This window comes from Theropithecus gelada, chromosome 11, assembly GCF_003255815.1.
Source record: "Theropithecus gelada isolate Dixy chromosome 11, Tgel_1.0, whole genome shotgun sequence".
Taxonomy (NCBI): domain Eukaryota; kingdom Metazoa; phylum Chordata; class Mammalia; order Primates; family Cercopithecidae; genus Theropithecus; species Theropithecus gelada.
The window spans coordinates 84,557,162-84,578,616 of record NC_037679.1 but is presented as its reverse complement, the minus strand read 5'-3'; the positions used below and the strand labels follow the sequence as shown (position 1 = coordinate 84,578,616).

The 21,455-nt window shown below is 46.9% G+C and overlaps 1 protein-coding gene across 1 annotated transcript in view; it reads right to left on the bottom strand.

Annotated features, from left to right (window-relative positions):
- The window catches only part of LOC112634677 (transmembrane protein 132B), a 325,168-nt gene extending 314,646 nt beyond the window's left edge, over positions 1-10,522 (bottom strand). Inside the window, exon 1 of the mRNA XM_025402374.1 lies at positions 10,469-10,522. Within this exon, the coding sequence (XP_025258159.1) occupies positions 10,469-10,520 (52 nt within the window). The 5' untranslated portion in view covers positions 10,521-10,522. The remainder of the gene's footprint in view (positions 1-10,468) is intronic.
- Positions 10,523-21,455: the final 10,933 nt, after the last annotated feature.

Genomic DNA, 21,455 nt, shown 5'->3' with positions numbered 1-21,455 from the left:
AATACTGGAAATCCGAGTATAGGGGTAAGGGGAGAATGCCCTCATTCTAGACAATAAGACATTATTGGGCCTGTGGGTGAGATGGCCACCTGTCAAGGGGGGAAAATCAAAAACTTCCTCATCGACTATATTGCATACGGCTGCTCAGGCAGGGACTTTCCCAGTATCTCCTGTATCCACGTATGGCCACGAGACTTGTTCTTGAAATAGGAGCAGGAGAGTCACATATCACATTAAAGCCAAAATGGGTAGCTTTTACCTTCCACCAGTGAAAAGCAGGAAACACTGAATCTCTAGGGCATGACAAAGCCATGAGCTGGAAGGGGCCCAGGCCCTGGAATCTCCACGCAAGGAAGGCTGCCTGCCAAATGTGAACACCCACACAAGATGTGAGCAAGAAGCAATCTTTTACTGTGTTAAGCCACTCCTAGGAACTTGTTTATTATAGCAGCTAGTGATAACCAACTAAACCAACGTGGTATAGGCTTACGATTTGGACAGCAGTGGCCCCGTCCCTACTAAAAAGTGAAAATGAATTGCATAGCACTTCTTCAATGTAAACTGTGTTTTTGTGAGCAAGGAGGAGATAAAGACACTCAGAGAAACAGAAGTGAAGAGCTGTTCAGCCAACATGAGAGATTTCCATGCCGTGCCAGATGCAGGGGGAGCGTTATTAAATGGATTACATAGATTGCTTAGTGACAGTAATTTTGACCTCCTATAGGTACCATCAGCTGTTAAACAGTGGGAAATTTTGATGACCTTGTTCTAATTTCCATTTATATTTATTCTAAATTGGACACCTTGGAGATTGTTTAAATAAGAGAGGAAAATTCACTGAGTAATCTTGACAGTTCTGCCACTGTCTGATTGGGAAGCAGCTGAGGCTTACAAGAGGCACAGAGACACCTGGGCTGGAGCCCCGGGTCTGCCATCAGTTCAGTTTATGTACCAAGGCAAGTCACTTCATCCTCCTGAGATTCAATTTCCCCCTGTGTCAAACGGTATGTCACCTGCTGCCAGGTGCATCAGGGACACATGAGGTAACCCAGTGGTGTGACTTGTTATTGTGCAACTGCATATATAGGAATGTCACAGGTGGTGCCTCTGTGGACTTCTCGCTAATTCAGACTTGCTTTTCTTTCACCTGTTCATTACTGAAATCGAAAATGATTCTTTCATTTCCCAGAATGAAATGAAAGAATGCAAACTATGCAAATCGAAACAAAATTGGAATTGAAGGTCAGTCATAGCTGGGATAGGCTGGCTTCAGGTCTAGCTGGATTCAGCAGTGAAGCAATGTCACCGCTGTGCATCTTCACAAATGTCCTTTGAGGGAATGGATAAAGAAGCCTTGGTACCTGTGTTGGGTGGAACACTACTCGGCAGTAAAGAGGAGCAAATGATGGACACACAGCATCATGGAGAAGTCCCAAATACATTATGCTGAGCGGAAAAAGGCTACCTCAGAAAGCCACATGCTGTCCAAGTGCACTTACATAACACCAAATCAAACCAGAGGGATGAAGAACACACCGGTGACTGCCAGACAGAAGGGACTGGAAAGAGTTTGACTATAAAAATTTTAATCAAGGGAATTGGAAGAGGGGTTGATGGAGCTCTTCTGTGTCCTGACCGTGCTGATGCTTACACAACCCTAGGCATTTGCCAAAAACTTATAGCACTCTATACCAAAAAGAGTGAAATGCACTGAAATGCACTGAAAATAATTTTTTTCCTTTGAGGGGGAGTCTTGCTCTGTCGCCCAGGCTGGAGTGCAGTGGCGCGATCTCGGCTCACTGCAACCTCCCCCTCCCAGACTCAAGCGATTCTCCTTCCTCAGCCTCCCAAGTAGCTGGGATTGCAGGCATCTGCCACCACACCTGGCTAATGTTTGTATTTTTAGTAGAGACGGGGTTTCGCCATGTTAGCCAGGCTGGTCTTGAACTCCTGATCTCAAGTGATCCGCTCACCTCAGCCTCACAAAGTGCTGGGATTACAGGCTTGAGCCACCGCGCCTGGCCAAAAATAAATTTTAAAGTAATTTTTTAAGATGCATTTTCACCCATCATCCTGCTCTGTCTTCTACGAAGCTGACTTTATTCTCCATGTCACAGTGAGATCAGCATTTTCAAGCTTCACATTCTCCTTCTAAAATCCAATGAGAACTAGTGGAAGTCTATTTTTCAAAATTACAGGGGCAAACCCTCAGTACCTCTCATTGCACTGATGAGGCATGTGGTGGGGCATCTGCTCATCCCTAAACAAATCACTGTGGCCAGGGGGATGCCTGTTCTCATTGGTTCAGCCAGGGTCATGTGCCCCTCCCCAGGAGCCCGGAAGGAGAATCAGCTTTAGCTGAAATAGGAGAGGTGGGGGTGGTTCCCCAAAGAATCATCATGGGGTCATTTCAACAAAAAGAACAAGGGAATTCTAGGTAGGAAACAATACAAAAATCTCTATTTTTCAAATAAAACAATTTACACCAAGTCGGTACTGATTTCTTCCTGCCAGCACTACTCTCAACACTGTAGGTGTTGAAAAAGAAAAGTCAGGACTATGCCTGAGGTCAGAAACCAGACATTGGAGCAATTACCCTGCAGAAACGTGTTACCTTTGCAATTTGACATACTGTGTTCAAAACACAAGTTGGAGATTCTGAACCCAGGGCCTAAAATAAACCAACATTCGCTGAAGGGCTAATCTGTTTATTTAAGGATCCCAAGTCTGCGGAAGTGATCTCAGCCGGCAGGGACAAAACAGAAGTAGACTCAGGGCCGGCTTCATGTCACGCAAACTGTGCATTCCAGGGCCGCACGCTCAGAAGGAACCATGCTCTGCTTAATGGTGTGCTGCCATGCTCTTCACCTCTGAAATTCTTAAGAGTTGCATCTTTGAACTTGTGCTTTGTAAGTGAAGTCTAATGAGACGGTCGTGCGTGGCACAAAAGCAGAGAAGAAATGTGCAATATGCTTGTCTGCTGTTTGCTCCTTGCTGCACTATTTACATATAGCATTCACAGTGCCCCATAAGCATCATGGTCCCAGTGGATCCATTATGTGTGGAGCTCAGCAAGTATACTCAAAGCAAGTATAGGTAAGCGTGTTGCATCCATGACAACTAAACAGGGGCACTGACAGCTCCGAGAAACCAGGCTGCCCATTCAAACCAGAACTTGCTTCAAAGGCAGAAAAAAGGCAAAGACGTTCTACAAAACACAACAAACCAAGGAACCCTGTCAGGTCCTTGGTTACTCCTGTTACTTCCTGTATTCGTCAGCCACTTAAACGCTGAAAAGGATGACATAGAAGGAACAGCAAAGATCAGACAACCCCTAGCTCCTCTCTTTTCAGTCCTTCCTCACCCACCAGGAGGCGAAGGGAGAGGTCTGGTAGAAGGAGTACCAAGAGGTGAGATGAGAAAGTGCTGAGGTAGTTCTGTGCAGCGTTTCCACTGTCCTGGTAGCAATGATATACCCACGACGCACGAGCTATGAAATATGGATTGTGTAACTGACGACTCTGTATATGTGTTAATTGCTCTTATATTTGCATTTAAAAGATATAGCATAATAAAAAGATAAATGATAAAATCCATAGTAATGATTTAAGATTTTAATTTTTCTTTTTCAGAATGGACTTAAATAGCAAGTAAAAACACCATGAAAAGTTGAAAGAGGGGCCGCAGAAGGAAGGAAAGGGGCTTTATATTTTCATACTTTCATGGCATTTTTTCTCTCATTTTGGAACAAGGGGCTGAATTTTCATTTTTCCCTGAGCACTGCAAATTGTGTAGCCAGCCCTGAGGACATGTGAGTTAACCCAGCAGAAATATAACCATGCCACAATCCCCAACTTTCTCCCAACACTTAGGCCAGAGGTTAAAAAAGCAGGCTCCAGGGACAGTATCTGGGGTCATGGACATATTTTTATTTACCTACTCAGTGATTTTCTAAAAACTGAATTAGTCGCACAAAAATCCAGATTTCTGATTTCTCTTTAAAAATACAATAAGCTTTGACTCGGCTGCGCATGCATTCCTACCCAGCAGTAATCAGCTGGATCAGCAGGGTCACTGCTGCTCTCTTTAGCTGGCACCTGCACCCTAAAGCTCACCATCATCCCCACCATTCCCTGTCGCCCCACTCCAGCTCTCACACTCCCATACATCCCCTGCCTGCCCTCCAGTCCACTTTCTGAAAATGAGCCCAACACTGAGGAGGGCAGAGCTGGGAGAGGGAGACACAATTCCAGGTGCAACAGCTTCAGACTTAGACATTTATTCTTCATGAATGTAATTAATCCTATTTGCCTTATGTAGTGGGTTGAGTAATATCCCCCAAAAAAGATATTTCCAGGTTCTAACCCATGGTCACCTGTAAATGTCACCTTACTTGGAAACAGAGCCTTTGCCAAGGCAATTAAGTTAAGGATTTCAAGATGAGATCATCGGATGACATAAGCCCAACGACACCCACCCTAAAACCAGTGAAAGGCGTCCTTATAAGAGAAAGGACAGGGAGACTTGAGACACAGAGACATAGGAGAAGGCCACATGAAGACAGGAGAAGAGATTGGGGGAATGTGTCTACAAGCCAAGGAACGCCAAAGATCACTGGCAACACCAAAAGCTGAAAGAGCAGCCTGGGACAGCGCCTCCCACAGTCTTCAGAGGAAACAACAGGGCAACACCTTGATTCGCCTCCAGAATGTGTGAGAATCAGTGTCTGTTGTTTTAAGCCACCAAGTTTGTGGTAACTTATTACAACAGCCACAGGAAACGAATGCACGTTATAAACAATAAAACATCATTTTTCCTGGCTAGTTGGGGCAATCCGAAATCGCTCGCAGAATATCTTTTGTTCTCTTTGGGGTTTTTTTTGTTTTTTGTTTTTTGTTTTTTAAGGCAGTTCATTATTTTCCCACACACAAAGTAACTAGAGAAAGGAAAAATTAATATTGTCCAGTCTTAGTGGCTGTTCCAAAGAGAACTTGCTTCAGTGAATCTGTAAGACAAGTTTTTAAGGGTTAAGTGTTTAAACAGCATGACTTCAGACGCCTTCAACATCCCTTTTACAATCCTGTTGAATCTCCCAGTGCTTGGAAACCCCTTTTCACCTACCAAAGCATTCTACAGCCTTAAAAAAAAAAAAAAAAGCCTACTCTCTGAATTAATTTCTCAGATCACATAAGGGTCCCTGTGACGCAGGAAGTGAAGAGCTATGAAGAAACGCAGTGGGTGGAGGGCACAGCCTGCTTCTGAAGACTTGTGCTTAATTGAGAAAAGAAGACAAAAGTCTGTGGGAAAAAAAAATTGATGAACAATAAAAGAAAGTAAAATATGTATTGTTCACTTGCCTGATATAACAGTTGCCAGATCTCAGAGGAAGAAGAGATGAATAATTGGCTGGCAATTATCACAAGCTTATCAGTAGCATCCAATGCATAAAAATAATAATAACAATAATAGCCATTGCTAGGAATTTGTCACATACCTACTGAGTGCCAGTCACTGTTCTAATTGCATTAACATGTATAAACATGCTAAGCAACATGTCCTGATACATGTATTAGCATGTTTTAAATGTATTAACATGTATTAGCTCTTTAGACTTTTATTCTTTACACAATCCTATGAGCTACAGTATTCTTTTCATAATATAACCATCTGATATGGTTATATTATTAATATTATTATATAATTACTATCTAAATAGATTTGGGCAGGGCTCAGTGGCGCACATCTATAATCCCAGCACTTTGGGATGGCTTGAGGTCAGGAGTTAAAGAGAAGCCTGGGCAACAAGTGAGACCTCATCTCTACAAAGAAAATGTTAAAAAAAATAACCAGGCATGACAGCAAGTGTCTGTAGCTCTAGCTACTTGGGAGGCTAAGGTGGGAGGATCGTTTGAGCCCGGGAGATCGAGGCTGCAGTGAGCCGAGATCACACCACTACACTCCAGCCTGGGCGACAGAGCAAGACCGCATTTCTAAATGTATCAAACAAGTTATAATATTATAGCCATTTTATAGATTCAAAAATGAAGGCACAGAGATGTTGAGAAACTTGCCTAGGGTCACACAGCCAGTAAGGGGTGCAGCCAAGAGCGGGCCCCAGAGTGTGGGCTTTACCCCCTGCTCTGCCGGGTCCTGGCATCTGTGTGGTTCCTGCTCCTCTTCCTCTGCTTGGGGACAGACTCAGCTCCTTCCTGGTGAGCCACATGTGAGCTGGTTCCAGATTTCACCCGGAGCAAAGAAGGTCTCAGGTGCTGCTTTTAACCGATAGCGCGACCTCGAAACCCGTGGACTAAAAGCCACGGAGAACTCGGGAAAGAAACAGCACCTCCCCTTCACACAGACCCCAGGGCTACGCCTTGGACCCCACCCTGGGTAAAAACCCTTAACAGCAGCCTTGGGAATCTTGGTGCGGAGGAAAAACACAAAGCCTCAGTCCCCTTTTCCTGGAATGCAATTCAGAGCTTATCCTGTGTCGCTCAGAGTCAGCGGAGGACGGAGCGGACTCCTGGGACAGCACCGCGGACCGCGGAGGGGGCCGACCCGGGAGCCCCGACTGAGCCCACCCGGGCCAGCCTCTCCCCGGCACTGTTCCCGCCCCGCTCCCAGTCCCGGCTCCTTCCTCCGCGGACCTCGGGCCTCGCAGGCAACACCGCCACCCAGTGGCCGCCGCCGCCAGCGCTGCACGAGGAGCCGGTGGTGCATCCATCCCCTCTTGCAGAGATGAAACCCCGATTTGGGGTGGTTTAGGGCAATCTGGGGACTTTCACCAAGGCCCACTGCTGCTTTCCAACAGAAACCCCTTAAAGCGCGACTACTCTCTAGGACCAGATTCTTTGCAAATCACAGAAACCCAAACCAGAATAGGCTAAGGGGAGAAAGGGAGTCACTGCTCCCAAACCACCAGCCTAGACAGAGGAGACAACAGGCGGCAGGCAGCCAGCACCGTGTGGGTTCTCTGTGCTCCGGAAGAACATGAAATTCCATTTGGAAGCGGGGACGCACCCACACCACACGCATCCCATGACCCGGAGAAACACCTGGGTTTTCCATCAGTCCAGTATGACACAGATCATCGGACCACAGGGACAGCCGCAGAACATTGACCACAGGCTGCCAGCAGGGCCACTGCATTGAAACCCTCTCTCCCCTTCCCTTTGTCCACTTCCCTCACCCTGAGAAATCACAAAGTGGAGAACTGATTTTTGCCTGTATCTGTCGCATTCCTTCCAGTGAAGATCAGGTAGTTTTATGAAAGGGCTTTTCTTCCCTTTGTGTTCAGAGGTATTCACTCCACGGGGAAAATCTCTAGTCCCTGGCTTGAAAGCTGTTCCTGTTGTTCCCTTTCATTGACCACCTGAGTGTCGAGGGGCTGGGGCTGGGGGAACGCTTTAAAAGGCCAATCTCAAGAGAGATGAATACAGCCTGTGTCGGTGACAATGAGTGGCTTGAGGACAAAGCCACGTCAGCTCTGAGACATCTGTTAGGGAATCGTCCCAGGGAAGTAACCAGCCCATTGTCCCATCTCATTCCAGCCAAAAGCCACTCAGACCTTAACATCCTCCTCAAGTCAGTCCCTCATAGGATCCCAGACCCAAGGGTGGAGGGAGCTGGGGTTCTAGAGAAGGAGGCTTGGGCTAGAAGGTCAGCCTGCCTCTTGCCTGGCTGGGTTGCCTGGTGAGTGACTCAGCCCCACTTAGCAAGACAGGAATACCATCTGCTTCCTGGGGTTCTGCTGCATTCAATGGGATGGATCAGGCATACTCATTTGTCTAACTCGCATTGGACAGCTATAACAAATCCATCATAGGCTGGGAGGTTTCAACAACAGACATTCATTTCCCACAGTTCTAGAGGCTGGAACACCAAGTCAAGGTGCCAGCAGATTTCATGTCCGGTGCATGCCTTCTTCCTTAGGGACACGCGTTCTTGCCGTATCCTCGCATGAGGGAGGAAGCACTGGTGCTTCTTCCTCTATTTATAAAAGCACTCATGGGGACCACCCTCGCAACCTCACCTAAATCTAATTACCCCTCGAGGGCTCCACCTCCTGATACCATCACACTGGAGATTAGGGGTTCAGCAAATACGTTTGGGGGTGGGGTAGAATGTGAACATTAAGTCCATAACAGTGTTCACTCAGTACCCATTAAGAGCCAGTCCTGTGCCCAGCACTGAAGTTGCAGAGAGAATACAGCAAAGCAACACTGTCCTCACAGATTTTAGACTAGTTTAGAGTAGAAGAATGAACAAGCTATTCCAGTAAAGAAAAGCAAGAGTCATGAGGGCAAATGTACTGAGGAGAGGCCCCAGTACAGTCTTGATGAAGCCAGAAAAGACAGGACCTGTAGTTCATTGAATGGTGCCCCCAAAACACATCCACCTGGAACCTTACTTGGAAATAGGGTCTTTGATAACATAAGCAGGTCATATTGGATAAGGGCAGACTTTAAATCCAATGACTGGTGTCCTTAGAAGCAGATGACAGAATAGAGACAGGGAAGGTCATGTGAAAATGGAGTGATGAGGCCACAGCCAAGGAATGCCTGGAGCCACCAGAAGCTGGAAGAGGCAGGAAGGATCCTCCCTCCCCTAGAGCCTTCAGAGCAAGCATGGCTCTGCCAACACCTTGATTTTGGACATCTTCCCTTCAAAGGAGAATAAATGTATGATCGATGCCCCAGGAGACAAACACAGTAGCCAAAGGACACCTGGAATAGCCAGGCCCCGGGCGGGGAAGAAGGCTCCCAGCAGAGGAAACAGCATGCGCAGGAGAACGCACAACCCTGCTGTAGCTGCGAGGGTCTGGTGGCTGGGCAGGGGTGAGGGCACCATGCTGCACTGGAAAGGGAGGAAAGGGCACGTCCTTCAGGGCTGGCGGAGGTCACTGCATTGTGTTTAGACTTTATCCTGGGGTAACGGGAAGCCACCAGAGTGACTGAGGTCCCAGGTTCGCAGCACCATTTGATATAACACGGTTAAGACATCACTCTGCTATTATGGAGACTGGACTAAAAGCAGGAAAGGCCAAGACAGGAAAATGAACGTGATGGCCCATCCCTGAGGGGAGGGTGACTTTGTTTTACAAACGGGCCAAAGACAGTCCTTGTAGACTGGCCCGTTTACTTCTTCAGAGTGGGTTAGGGCCATCCATTCTCCAAGACACCCGGGGCCAAAATCCAAATTTTACACAACCCATTGTTTTAAATGTAGCCCAAATAAGCCGATTTTTAGCTATGTAGAGCCCACCTGCTTTATATATCCTGAGAAACTGTACCCAGCATCGACCAACCACAGATTTTTTCAAAAACCGTGGACTATAGAAGACTCTAGACAGCTGCTGCCCCTTGGAGCCCCCTGGCCCAGAGGCAACCCATGGTCCTGCTGTGTGACATGGACACTTAAGCCCCCTCTCTAGCTCTCCTTTTCCCCAGGAGTTCCTTCTTCCCTTCCTGGTTGGCTGGTGGCCCAGGTGATGGCCACAGTCTCTGGAAGGTCTCCTGCTGTAGGAGACGTCCCCCGTATGGAACCTGTCAACGTGCTGCCCAAGTAAAGCTCACTGTTCCTGATCGGGCCTGAAATCCTCAAACTCACCACAGCCTGTACTGCAGAAAGGGCCACCAGGATGGAAAGGAAATGAAGAGACAGTGGTAGGACTTGGACATCGATTAGCTATGGTGGGAGGGGAGAGGGTGCTGAGAGGCAAGAAAAGACGAAGAGGCCTTTTGAGCTTAGTCTTGGGCACAAGGGTGGACCCATCACTGGGACAAGGGAGGTCGGTATTTGGGAGAAGGTGATGAGCTCTGCCTGGGACGTATTTAGTTTTTGATATTTGTGGGCCCCCATGTAGAAATGAGTTAGATGCTGATGCTGGAGCTCAGGAGAGACCTGTGAGCTAGAGGGAGATTTGGGTGTCAGCTGAACACAAGTGGTGACAGAAGCCATTGGGAAAAGTGGCCCAAAGAGAAACGTGCAGAGTGGGAAAGAGAGCAGGGAAAGAGAGCCTTGGTGGAGAGAGGCTTTGGTGGAGAGAGGTTTTGGTGGAAGGGTCTGGCAGGGGGCAAGCCTGCAGAGAAGGCTCAGGGGGCATCCAGGGAGAAAGAGGGAAGGGAGAGCAGGTGCTTGTGTTGGAGAAGGCAGGGAGACCCTGGGAACACGAGAAGGAGGGAGACATCACTCTCATCAGTGCCGCTGAGCCGCAAAAAAGCCAAGCCTGGAGAAGTGGCCCCTGCATGTGGCAACAGCCTTGGCGGCCTCAGTGGACAGCTTCCATGGCAACAGGGTGGCAAGAAGCACAATGAGTGAGCAGGACAAGAGGAAGGGGTGCACAGAGAACAGGCAACTCTTTCAAGAAGTTTGCTTCAAAGGGAGAATCTGAATAGGACATAGCGAACCCTCCCCTTGGGTCTGGTCCCATCCCTCTCCTGGTTGTACCAGGTCATTCCCTTCCAACCTCCCCCGGTGCAGACCACAGTGGTGTCCATTCTGGACGCTGCACCAAACATTTCCTGTAGAGTCTGGAGCTGAGGTGAGGGCACCAAATCTTCAGCTTTGTTCAACGCCCTCCCAGTTCCTAATTCCCACCTCCCCCATCAAATAGCATTAAGCTGATGTTTATCATACAGGTTGCCAGGACAACAGAATGTCAGAGCTCATATGCTCCATTTTGAGCTCATATCATCTTCATTGGAAACAGGTCAGCAAGGAGGGCAAGTGGCTTTTTCAACCAAGTCTGGAATACTGACAGGGCTTGTCTAGCATGAGACCAGTCACTTCAGAAGAGAGTAATTCTCCTCCCCAAAAGCAATCATCATATCACACAATGACTCTTCTAAAGCTCAAAGGCACGGGGACAGGCCAAGTGCTGAGCTCCTCAGAGTTCTTTTCTTCTTATCAGGCATTTGTTGGTCGCCTCCCCAATGTCTACACTCTTCTCTCCCTTTGTGGAGAACCTTGATTTGGTCATAACTGGGCATGTGACCTAGGGAAGGTCACTAGGGGAGAGAGAGAGACACTGGGTTTGTGCAGAGGCTCCCTGGAGCGTCCCCCTCTCCCCGTGAACAGCGTGGTAGGAGGTTGGAGGCCTGAAACCCCCAAATGTCACTGTGCTGTGTGGGGAGCTCAGAGCTGCAGGGCCCTGGAGTGGGCTCAACACCATGAAAAGCAAACCAGGAAGTCAAAGAAACTCGGTCCTCACAAAGTCCGAGCTCCTGGGTCAAACTGCTCCATCTGATACAATTGTAGAGCCACAACTCATTCCATGAGGCCCAGGAGAGAATCCACAGCATCCCATGTGGTCCTATGACCTACACAGAAAGAAGAGGAACTCCCACTAGAAGCTAGTAAGCCAGAGAGCTCCACCTGAAAGGCTGGAGACAACAACAACAACAACAAAACAGAAAGTTCTTAAAAGACACACACATACACACACACACGCACACAGACACACACACACACGCACGCACACACACACACACGGGGACAGGGAAAGAATGCAAGAGGTGAACACCTTCTTAACGTAAAAATGAGCCAACTTCAGATCAGAGAAATGGAGGCCTCATGTTTCCAGAATTCTCTGCAAAAATGTCAAATCTCTGATCAATAACTTTAAAATGCCACAATCCGTGCGTTCAAATAATAATTCTTTGAAGACTTAGTAAATAAATATATTGACAAACAGATTAATTGCTAATCACTTCTCCGATATTGTCATTACTTCCAAACAATTAGATCCAAAACAAGGCAGTTTGCACCGGAAAGCGCCCCATTTCCCCTGGGCGCTGCTTTGAAAGTCCTCCGCTCCTGCCTGGTTTGAGGCTGCTGCTCCCACGGCCACGCATTCTAGGGGCATCAAACGCTCATGTTTTGATGAGAATTCAAAAGGCTTCTTGTCAGCTGGGATGCTGTGCTTTTTTCTGGGTTTTGTGTGTTTGCGTCTTTACCTTACCCACATGTTCTGGGCCTGTGAAAAATGTAAGCAACTGGCAGATGTGTCCTGAGAAACCGCTGGCATGACTTACTCAATTTGCAAAAATTGTCAATACAATGGAACTGGTGCCTCAGGCTACGACATCTACCCCTTGTTATCAGCTATCTCAGTGGAAACGATGCCAGAAGAGCTCTCTGTTTTGCGTTGCAGGCAGGTAACCACTGTCTACACCAATGGGCCCAGGGCAGGAACTGGCCCAACGGAGTTTTGTTTGAGCCCCGTTGAAGCTGGATTATTTTTCCCCAAAACTAAGAGATTGCCACGTCCACATCTCACCTTTCAAGCCGAAAGGATCCAAAGACCAGACTTTTGGAGTCTAAGGTAGCTAAGGGAACACGATCTCAATTGTCACTCTAGGGCAGTGGTGCCCAACCTTTTTGGCACCAGAGACCAGTTTCCTGAAAGGCAAGTTTTCCATGGAGGGTGGAGGGCAGGGATGGTTTCAGGATGAAACTGTTCCACGTCATAAGGGGAACACAACCTAGATCCCTCACATGCACAGTTCACAAGAGGGTTTGGGCTCCTATGAGTCTCTAACGCTGCCGCTGATCTGACCGGAGGCAGAGTTCAGGCAGTAACGCTTGCTGGCCTGCTGCTGGGTGGCCCGGTTCCTAACAGGCCACAGACCAGTACCAGTCCACGGCCGAGAGGTTGAGGAACCCTGCTCTAGGGAGTAAAATTGATAATTTGGCAAAATCTATCCAAAATTAATCTGCACACACCTTTTGATTAATTCTTCTTCTCAGAACTTATCCTATGAATATACCTGCACACGCGTGACATGAGACACCCGCAAGGTTCTTCGTGGAAGCAATAATTCTACCAGCACCTTTCCGGGGCAGACGTGGAAGCAATAATTCTACCAGCACCTTTCCGGGGCAGACCACCTTATTTTGGATCTAACTGTTTGGAAGTAATGACAACATTGGAGAAGTGATGGGCAATTAATCTGTTTGTCAATATATTTATTTACTAGGACTTCAAAGAATTATTTGAACGCACCGATTGTGGCATTTTAAAGTTATTGATCAGAGATTTGACATTTTTGCAGAGAATTCTGGAAACATGAGGCCTCCATTTCTCTGATCTGAAGTTAGCTCATTTTTATGTTAAGAAAGTGTTCACCTCAGGCCGGGCGCGGTGGCTCAAGCCTGTAATCCCAGCACTTTGGGAGGCCGAGACGGGCGGATCACGAGGTCAGGAGATCGAGACCATCCTGGCTAACACGGTGAAACCCCGTCTCCACTAAAAAATACAAAAAACTAGCCGGGCGAGGTGGCGGGCGCCTGTAGTCCCAGCTACTCCGGAGGCTGAGGCAGGAGAATGGCGTGAACCCGGGAGGCGGAGCTTGCAGTGAGCTGAGATCCGGCCACTGTACTCCAGCCTGGGTGACAGAGCGAGACTCCGTCTCAAAAAAAAAAAAAAAAAAAAAGAAAGTGTTCACCTCTTGCATTCTTTCCCTGCCCCCATTTTGTGTGTGTGTGTGTGTGCGTGTATGTGTGTATGTGTATGTGTGTGCGTGTTTGTGTGTGTGCGCACGTGCATATGTGTGCGTATGTGTACGTGTGTGTACGTGTGTGTGCGTGTGTGTTTGTGTGTGTGCGCGTGCGTATGTGTATGTGTGTCTGTGTGCGCGTGCGTATGTGTATGTGTGTCTGTATGTGTATGTATGTGTGTGTGTGTCTCTGTGTGTGTCTGTGTGTGCGTGCGTGCGTGTGTGTGTGCGCGTGCGTGTGTATATGTGTGTGTGTATGTTTGTGTGTGTGTGTGTGTGTGTGTGTGTGTGTGTGTGTGTTTCTAAGGAAATTTCACAGTTGTGGGGGTTGTTTCCAACTTTCCGGTTGGAGCTCCCTGGCTTACCAGCTTCTTTCTATAATGCTTACATGATTTTTCTGGGTGCCAGGCCCTGTGAATGCCTTTATATACATGAGCTCCTTTCATCCTTATAACTCTATGAGGTAGGTAGGCACTATCATTTGCTTCATTAAGAAACAAGGAGCCCGGTACGGTGGCTCACGCCTGTAATCCTAACACTTTGGAAGGCGGAGGCGGGCAGACCACCTGAGGTCAGGAGTTGGAGAACAGCCTGGCCAACGTGGCAAAACCCTGTCTCTACTGAAAATACAGAAATTAGCCAGGCATGGTGGTGTGCACCTGTAATCCCAGCTACTCGGGAGGCTGAGGCAGGAGAATTGCTTGAACCCCGGAGGCAGAGGTTGCGGTGAGCTGAGATCGTGCCACTGCACTCCAGCTTGGGCAACAGAACGGGACCCTGTCTCAAAAGAAAAAAAAAAAAAAAACAAAGAAAGTTGCTGAGAGGCAGAGAGAGGGTAGAGAATCTGGCCAGTCTTTTTGTTTTTTATTTGTTTTGGTTTTGGTTTTTTGAGGCAGAGTCTCGCTTTGTTGCCCAAGCTGGAGTGCAATGATGCAATCTCAGCTCGCTGCAACCTCCGCCTCCCAGGTTCAAGCAATTCTCCTGCCTCAGCCTCCCAAGTAGCTGACACTGCAGGCACCTGCCACCACACCTGGCTAATTTTTTGTATTTTCAGTAGAGACAGGGTTTCACCATTTTGGCCAGGCTGGTCTTGAACTCTTGACCTCAGGTGATTTGTCTGTCTTGGCCTCCCAAAGTGCTGGGATTACAGTGTGAGGCAGTGCACCCTGGCCAGTCATTTTTGTAGTGGCAAAAGACTAGAACCAAGCCAGTGTCCATCAATCGAGGAGTGACAATACAACCTATGGGCCAGCCACACGATAGAATGTGGAAGGACAGCACTTGAAAAAAACACAGCTCTTTATGTCAGAGAAGGTTCTCCAGACATACTGTGTGTTAAGTGGAAAAAAACAAGGTACCAAACAGTACTCATGGTTTGCTACTGTCTATGAAGGCAAAGCAAATTATACATAGGGAAATATATACAGCATATATATATATATATATATATATGCATAGAAAAGTACATTTCTATGCTTTTCTATGCATGAAATATCTCTGAACACACTGGAGGGAAATGCTAATCATTTTGACTACCTGTGCAAAAGAAAACTGGATTGCTGAGGGTAAGATGGAATTTTTTAAATTATAATCACTTTTATACTTTTTGAAATTTGAACCATATGAATGCGTTATGTCTTTGAATATTTTAACAGTTTTGTTCAGGTATACTTGGCATCCAATAAAATGTACCCATTTAAAGCGTATGGTTTGATGAGTTTAGCTACAAAGTTGTGCAACCATTGCCACAATTTAGTTTTAGAATACTTCCTATACCCCAAAAGCTCCCTGTGTTCACTGACAGGTAATCCCCCTTCCCACTCACAGCCCTGGCAACTATTAATCCACTTTTGTCTCTGCAGGCTTGAATGATCTAGACATCCATATACATGTGTAGATCTATGTATTATTCTGTTCTCATGCTACTAATTACCCAAGACTGGGCAATTTATAAAGAAAAAGAGGTTCAATGGACTCCCAGTTCCACATGGCAGGGGAGGCCTCACAATCATGGTGGAAGGTGAAGGAGGAACAAAGGCACACCTTACATGTGGGCAGGCAAGAGAATGTGTGCAGGGGAACTGCCCTTTATAAAACCATCAGATCTCATGAGACTTATTCACTATCACAAGAACTGCACAGGAAAAACCTGCCCCCATGATTCAATTACCTCCCACCACGTCCCTCCTATGACACATGGGGATTATGAGAGCTACAATTCAAGATGAGATTTGGGTGGGGACACAGTCAAACCATATCAACATACAATATGGAGACCTTTGTGCCCAGCTTCTTTTATTTGGCATAATAATTGATAAGTCACCAATGTTATTATATTTATCAGTAGTTCGTGCCTTTTTATTCCATTGTATGGGTGTCCTAAAGGGTGTTCATGCAGTCACTAGTTGATGGACACTTCGGTTGTTTCCAGTTTGGGGCAATGACGAATAAACCTTTATAAACAGGTCCTTTTTTTTAGGTAGAAATCTAGCAGTGGAATTAATGGGTCATATGGTGGTGTATCTTAACTTTTAAGCAAACTGATGAACCAGGGGAGCTTGGTGGCTCACACCTATGATCCGAACACTTTAGAAGGCCAAGGTGGGTGGATCACCTGAGGTCAGGAGTTTGAGATGAGCCTGGCCGACATAGTGAAATGCTACCTCTACTAAAAATACAAAAAATTATCTGGGCATGGTGGTGCACACCTGGAATCCCAGCTACTTGGGAAGCTGAGGCAGAGGAATCACTTGAACCTGGGAGGTGGAAGTTGCAGTGAGCCGAGATCACGCCACTGTACTACAGCCTGAGCAACAAGAACAAAACTCCGTCCAAAAAAAAAAAAAGACTCATTTTCAAAAGTGACTACACCATTTTACATTCCCATCAGTACATAGAGGATTACAGTTTCTCCACATCCTTGCCAAAACTTCATATCGCCAGGTTTTTCATTTTAGTCATTCCATTGGTTGTGCAGTGGTATCTCATTACGGTATTAATTTGCCTTTTCCTAATGACTAAGAGTATTGGGGATATTTTCTGTCTTCAAAACATAAAATGTAAAAGTTTGGCTCAGTAACAAATCGAAATTGAGAGATGTCACATAACAGTTAGGACCTCTGGTTTCTCTCCCCCAAAATCAGAAAAATCTACCACTTCTTTGGTCTACATTGCATGTATCCAGATCCAGCACCTCTTTTCCAGAACTCTCCATTCCTAATTTTTCTGATTTAGACAGGCAAGACCAATGCATATGCTGAATATCAGTAGCACCTTCAGTGGGGCCTGGGGCAGCATCTTTAAATCCACACACCAGTGGTTCCAAGTCAAAGATAAGGGCCTTCCTCTTACGTGGAACAAATGAAGTTATAAACGAGCTCAGGTGAGGTTCTACCACCCGATGAGTCTGCTGAAAATTTACCAAAAACATTTTGGTTTTCAGAGGTTTTGGAATCTGGAATCACAAATGGAAAGATAACGGGCGCACAACATCTGCTCGTCTAGACAGTGTGTTGCTTTCCATATTCCCCGCAGTCCCAATGTCTAAGACCAGCCTGACCTGAGAGCATCTTCCCTTGTCCCTATGGTGCATGGTGTTTCGAGAGCAGGCTCATAGTTCATTTAAATGCATTTGTTTCCATTTAAATCAGCCAAAGACTGAGGTCAACTCAGCTCCCGCCTTGTGGCGCCGTTCCTGTACTTACACACAGGCATGGAAACAGGCCTGAGCTCTTTAAAGAGCAAACAAACCTGTCCTTCTCCTAGCCAAGCTCACCCCGGCAATCCCACCGGGACCCCCTAACGTCCTCTCCAGTGCAACAGGCCAGTTCCACATGCTAATAAAAGCTGACTGTTTCAAAGCCTGCTGGCAAATCTTATTAAAGTAATCCCCCTCCCTGAACCCAGATTATTACAGCCACCTTTATGGTAGAATAAAAATTAATTTTCTCAGCTATAATAAGAGCGATAAGAATGAATCACTTGGGACCAAATAAAGATTACAATTAGCTCCAACAGAATAAGTCTAAATTTAACGTAGGCCAGCAATTTATTTGCTCCTATTTTCTCTCTGGTGCCTGCATGAATGAGGCTGCTGGATCAGACCTCCTCGCCAGCTGGGCCATTGTTGATACAGTTACATGAGGGGCTCCAGCAGGACGGTGAGGCTCCAAGCCAGCCCCCAAAAGGCCAAAGCTCAGTGCAGGACCCAGAGACATCACAGGAGAGTCCAGGCAAGGGAGGCCAGTCCTTGTAGAAAAGGTGAATTGTGGTGCCCTAGACCGGTGGCTTCTTTTGTCTTTTTTTTTTTTTTTAAGGCAGGGTCTTGCTCTACTGCCCAGGCTGGACTTCAGTGGCACAGTCAGGGATCACTGCAGCCCTCGACCTCCCAGGTGCAAGTGATCCTCCCACCTCAGTCTCCCAAGTAGCTGGAACTATGGGCACAAGCCATCACGCCCAGCTAATTTTGTTTATATTTTGTAGAGACAGGGTCTCACTATGTTGCCCAGGCTGGTCTTGAACTCCTGGACTCAAGCGATCCTCCCACCTCTGCCTCCCAGAGGGCTGGGATTACAGGTGTGAGCCACTGCACCTGGCCACTGGCTCCCTTCTGATCACTGGACCTATGTGATAATTGAGCCCCTCGGTATCCATCCCCCTCCTGGTAACTGCACCCCAGTTTTTCTTTGGGAACTACCTTCTCCTCCCTCTCTCCCATGTTTCAGGCAGTGGCAATTCCACCCTCATTTACAAGAATGAGTATCTGATCCAAGCCCAGCCAATAAGAGACCCAATGTAGGTCAGCAGGAATAAGGTATAGGACTTCTGCTTGAAACATCTGATGAGAATTCTTTATTGCCACTGGGCTTTACTATGGAGATATCTTATCCCCCATGTGAATGTGTAAAATTAAGCCAATCCTCAGAGGAAGTGCAAGACAAAGAAAGATACTGGATCCTGGTAACACTATTTGAACCCCTGGATCAAGCCATACCTGAAGCTGTAGCTCTCTGCTTTTCAACTACATGAGTCAATAGCATTCCCATTTTCCCTGTTTAATGTTTTCTATCTCTTGAAACCAAAAATGCTCTTACTAATAGAATCTCTTCTCAGGATTTCTAGACAAACCGTCCCATCATCAAACTGTGTCCTGTATGATAATAAAGGGGGTGTCTAGCTTTTTAGAGGGTTGAGAAAACAGAATTCCACCTGCCAGGACATGATATCCCAGATCTAGTTCTCAGGCAAATGAGAAAGAGGGTGATACACAGAGCATGAAGACTGATACTTCAGTCTTCATGAGCAATGCTGAGATAATGTCCCATCAAGACCGTGGGTGCTCCCTCAGGGTTATCTGGACAAGAAGCTCTCAGCTTCCCATAGTACCTGGGGCTCTCATCTGTAAAGGGAAGAGTGGCCCCAGCCTCAGCTTCCCATTCCCTGAGATCTCCAGGTGTGGGCTGCCGGCTTCCTTAGACAATGTCCATAAATCCAAACTGTCTGGTGTCAAAAGCTTGAGAATTACTCCACCAACAAGGCTGCTTCCTCTCAATCAAAACTCAGGTGAGCCAGGAGTGTATGCATTCCTGTTACACTAATTGTTATGCAAGAGAAATTCTTGCACCCAGCGCATAACAAGTGACCAAGTGGACAGACCCCACTTTCATGACAAAAAGGAACATAAATGTTCCTGAAAAGGCTCTGCTTTGGGGACATCTCAGGCCAAACAGCTGCAGTATAGCAAGCACCTCCGTCCACTCTCTCTTGGTTTGGACACAGCCCCTGCCCTCTGGGGTCCAGCCTCTCTATCCTCAGAGAGAAAGGCTTACCCCAGATCAGAGGGTGGACAGGTTGCCCCCGACCCCATTCTGAGTCAACAAGAAGGAAGGCAGCCCAGCCCAGCCCTGAGGGGAACCAGAGAGTCAGTGCCCATCTCAGTGGGGTGGAGAGGGTAGTCTGAGGTCACCATCAGCTGTGGATCTGTGATGGGTCAGGGTTAGTCTGTAGCCACATGAAGGGCAGCAGGGTGTGTGGCCAGAGCAGAAGAGAGGCTTCCAGTCAGTGTGGCTCAAAACCAACCAGTCCTCCTGGGGTTTGAACATAAGATGGCAGCCTCGTTAACGTGGAGGCGTTGGGACCCATACTGGAGAGCCGAGTTCTCATTATTTCTCCCCTCGTCCTCTGCCTGTCCCTCTAACTGTGTGGATGGAACGATTGTTCACTATCATCATTAACAGCATCTACTGTGTGTTGTTCATAGTACACTGCCACTGGCTCTGAGCTAAACACGCTACATGTGCCACCATCTCTGCAAATCCTCCCACCAGCCCCGGGAGCCGTAGTCACAGGGACAAAATTCTCCCCATTTTACAACTGAGGAAATTGACATTCAGAGAGGACACAACTCTTATCCAAGGTTCACCAGGACAAAACCAGGACCTAAGCCACCTCCAACTGATGCTCTTACCACTAGGCCACCTGCCCTGAAACCCAGGATTATATCATGGCCTCTGGGGACAACCGGGGGACCGCAGTAGGTCAACACCAGCAAGAGAGGTTAAGGACATCCAGTCCACTAACTTCCAGACTCATTTTTTTTTTAGCTATACAAACTGTTATTCAAATAACATTTTAATTGATTATGTAATATTTTTTACAAGAGGATTTTTATAATACAACGAATATACCTGGACCAACCATCCAAGTTAAGAAACAGGTCACTGCACATGGAATCAACCCAAATGCACATCAATGGCAGACTGGATAAAGAAAATGTGGTACACATACACCATGGAATACTATGCAGCCATGAAAAGGAATGAAATGTCCTTTGCAGGGATATGGATGGAGCTGGAAGCCATCATCCTCAGCAAACTAACACAGGATCAGAAAACCAAACACTGCATGTTCTCACTTATAAGTGGGAGCTGAATGGTGAGAACACACGGATGTGGTGGGTGGGGGATAACACACACTGGGGCCTGTCAGGGGTGGGGGTGGGAAGGGAGAGCATCAGGAAAAATAGCTAATGCATTCTGGGCTTAATACCTAGGTGATGGGCTGATAGGCACAGCAAACCACCATGGCACACATTTACCTATGTAACAAACCTGCACACCCTGCACATGCACCCCAGAACTAAAGATAAAAGTTGAAGAAAAATAAATTCATTAAAAGTTCTATTTGAAAAAAAAAAAAGAAAGAAAGAAAGAAACAGGTCACTGCCAACGCAGCTGAAGTCCTCTGTGGTCCCCCCCCCAACCACAGTTCCCTCCTGACCCCAGAGGTAAACCCTTTCCTCAACTTGGGATTCACCATGCTGTGAGTTTTTTTACTTGTATTGTAGTATATAATGCCTACATAAGGTAAGATACGTTGTATCATTTCTAGATTTTATATACTTAGTATTGTACTCTATGATTCTACAACTTGCATTTTCCACCCAACATTATGTCTATGAAAGTTACATTTATTGACACACATTGCCGTAACCCACTCAGTTTGCTACTATTTGGTATCCCATTGTATGGAAATACCATATGGATCCATTCTCCTGCTGGAAGTTTAGGTTGGTTCCAAGTTTCTGTGATTATATACAATGTTTTAAGAAACAATTCTCACACATGTCTTCGTGTTTATATTTGCATTTCCACTTACCTAGGAGTGCAGTTTCTGAGTTGTTTAAGGGGAAAAAACACCCTTACAGAGAAAGCTGATGAAGAGAACCACTGAGAGCTCCCCAGATGCAGTAAGGAGGGCAGGTCGGGGCCCCTCAAAGTCACACTGGCCACCCCTCCTGGCAGCCCCAGAATGTGAAGGCTCCAGGTGGAAGCCCCGCGCTGGAGGTCACTTGCCAACAGGTGGGAGACTCCACTAGGCTGATGATGGAGGAGGATTGAGATGATGAGGGGATCTGTCCCCACGTTGGGAAGGCGCACTATCCTTTGATGATGACCC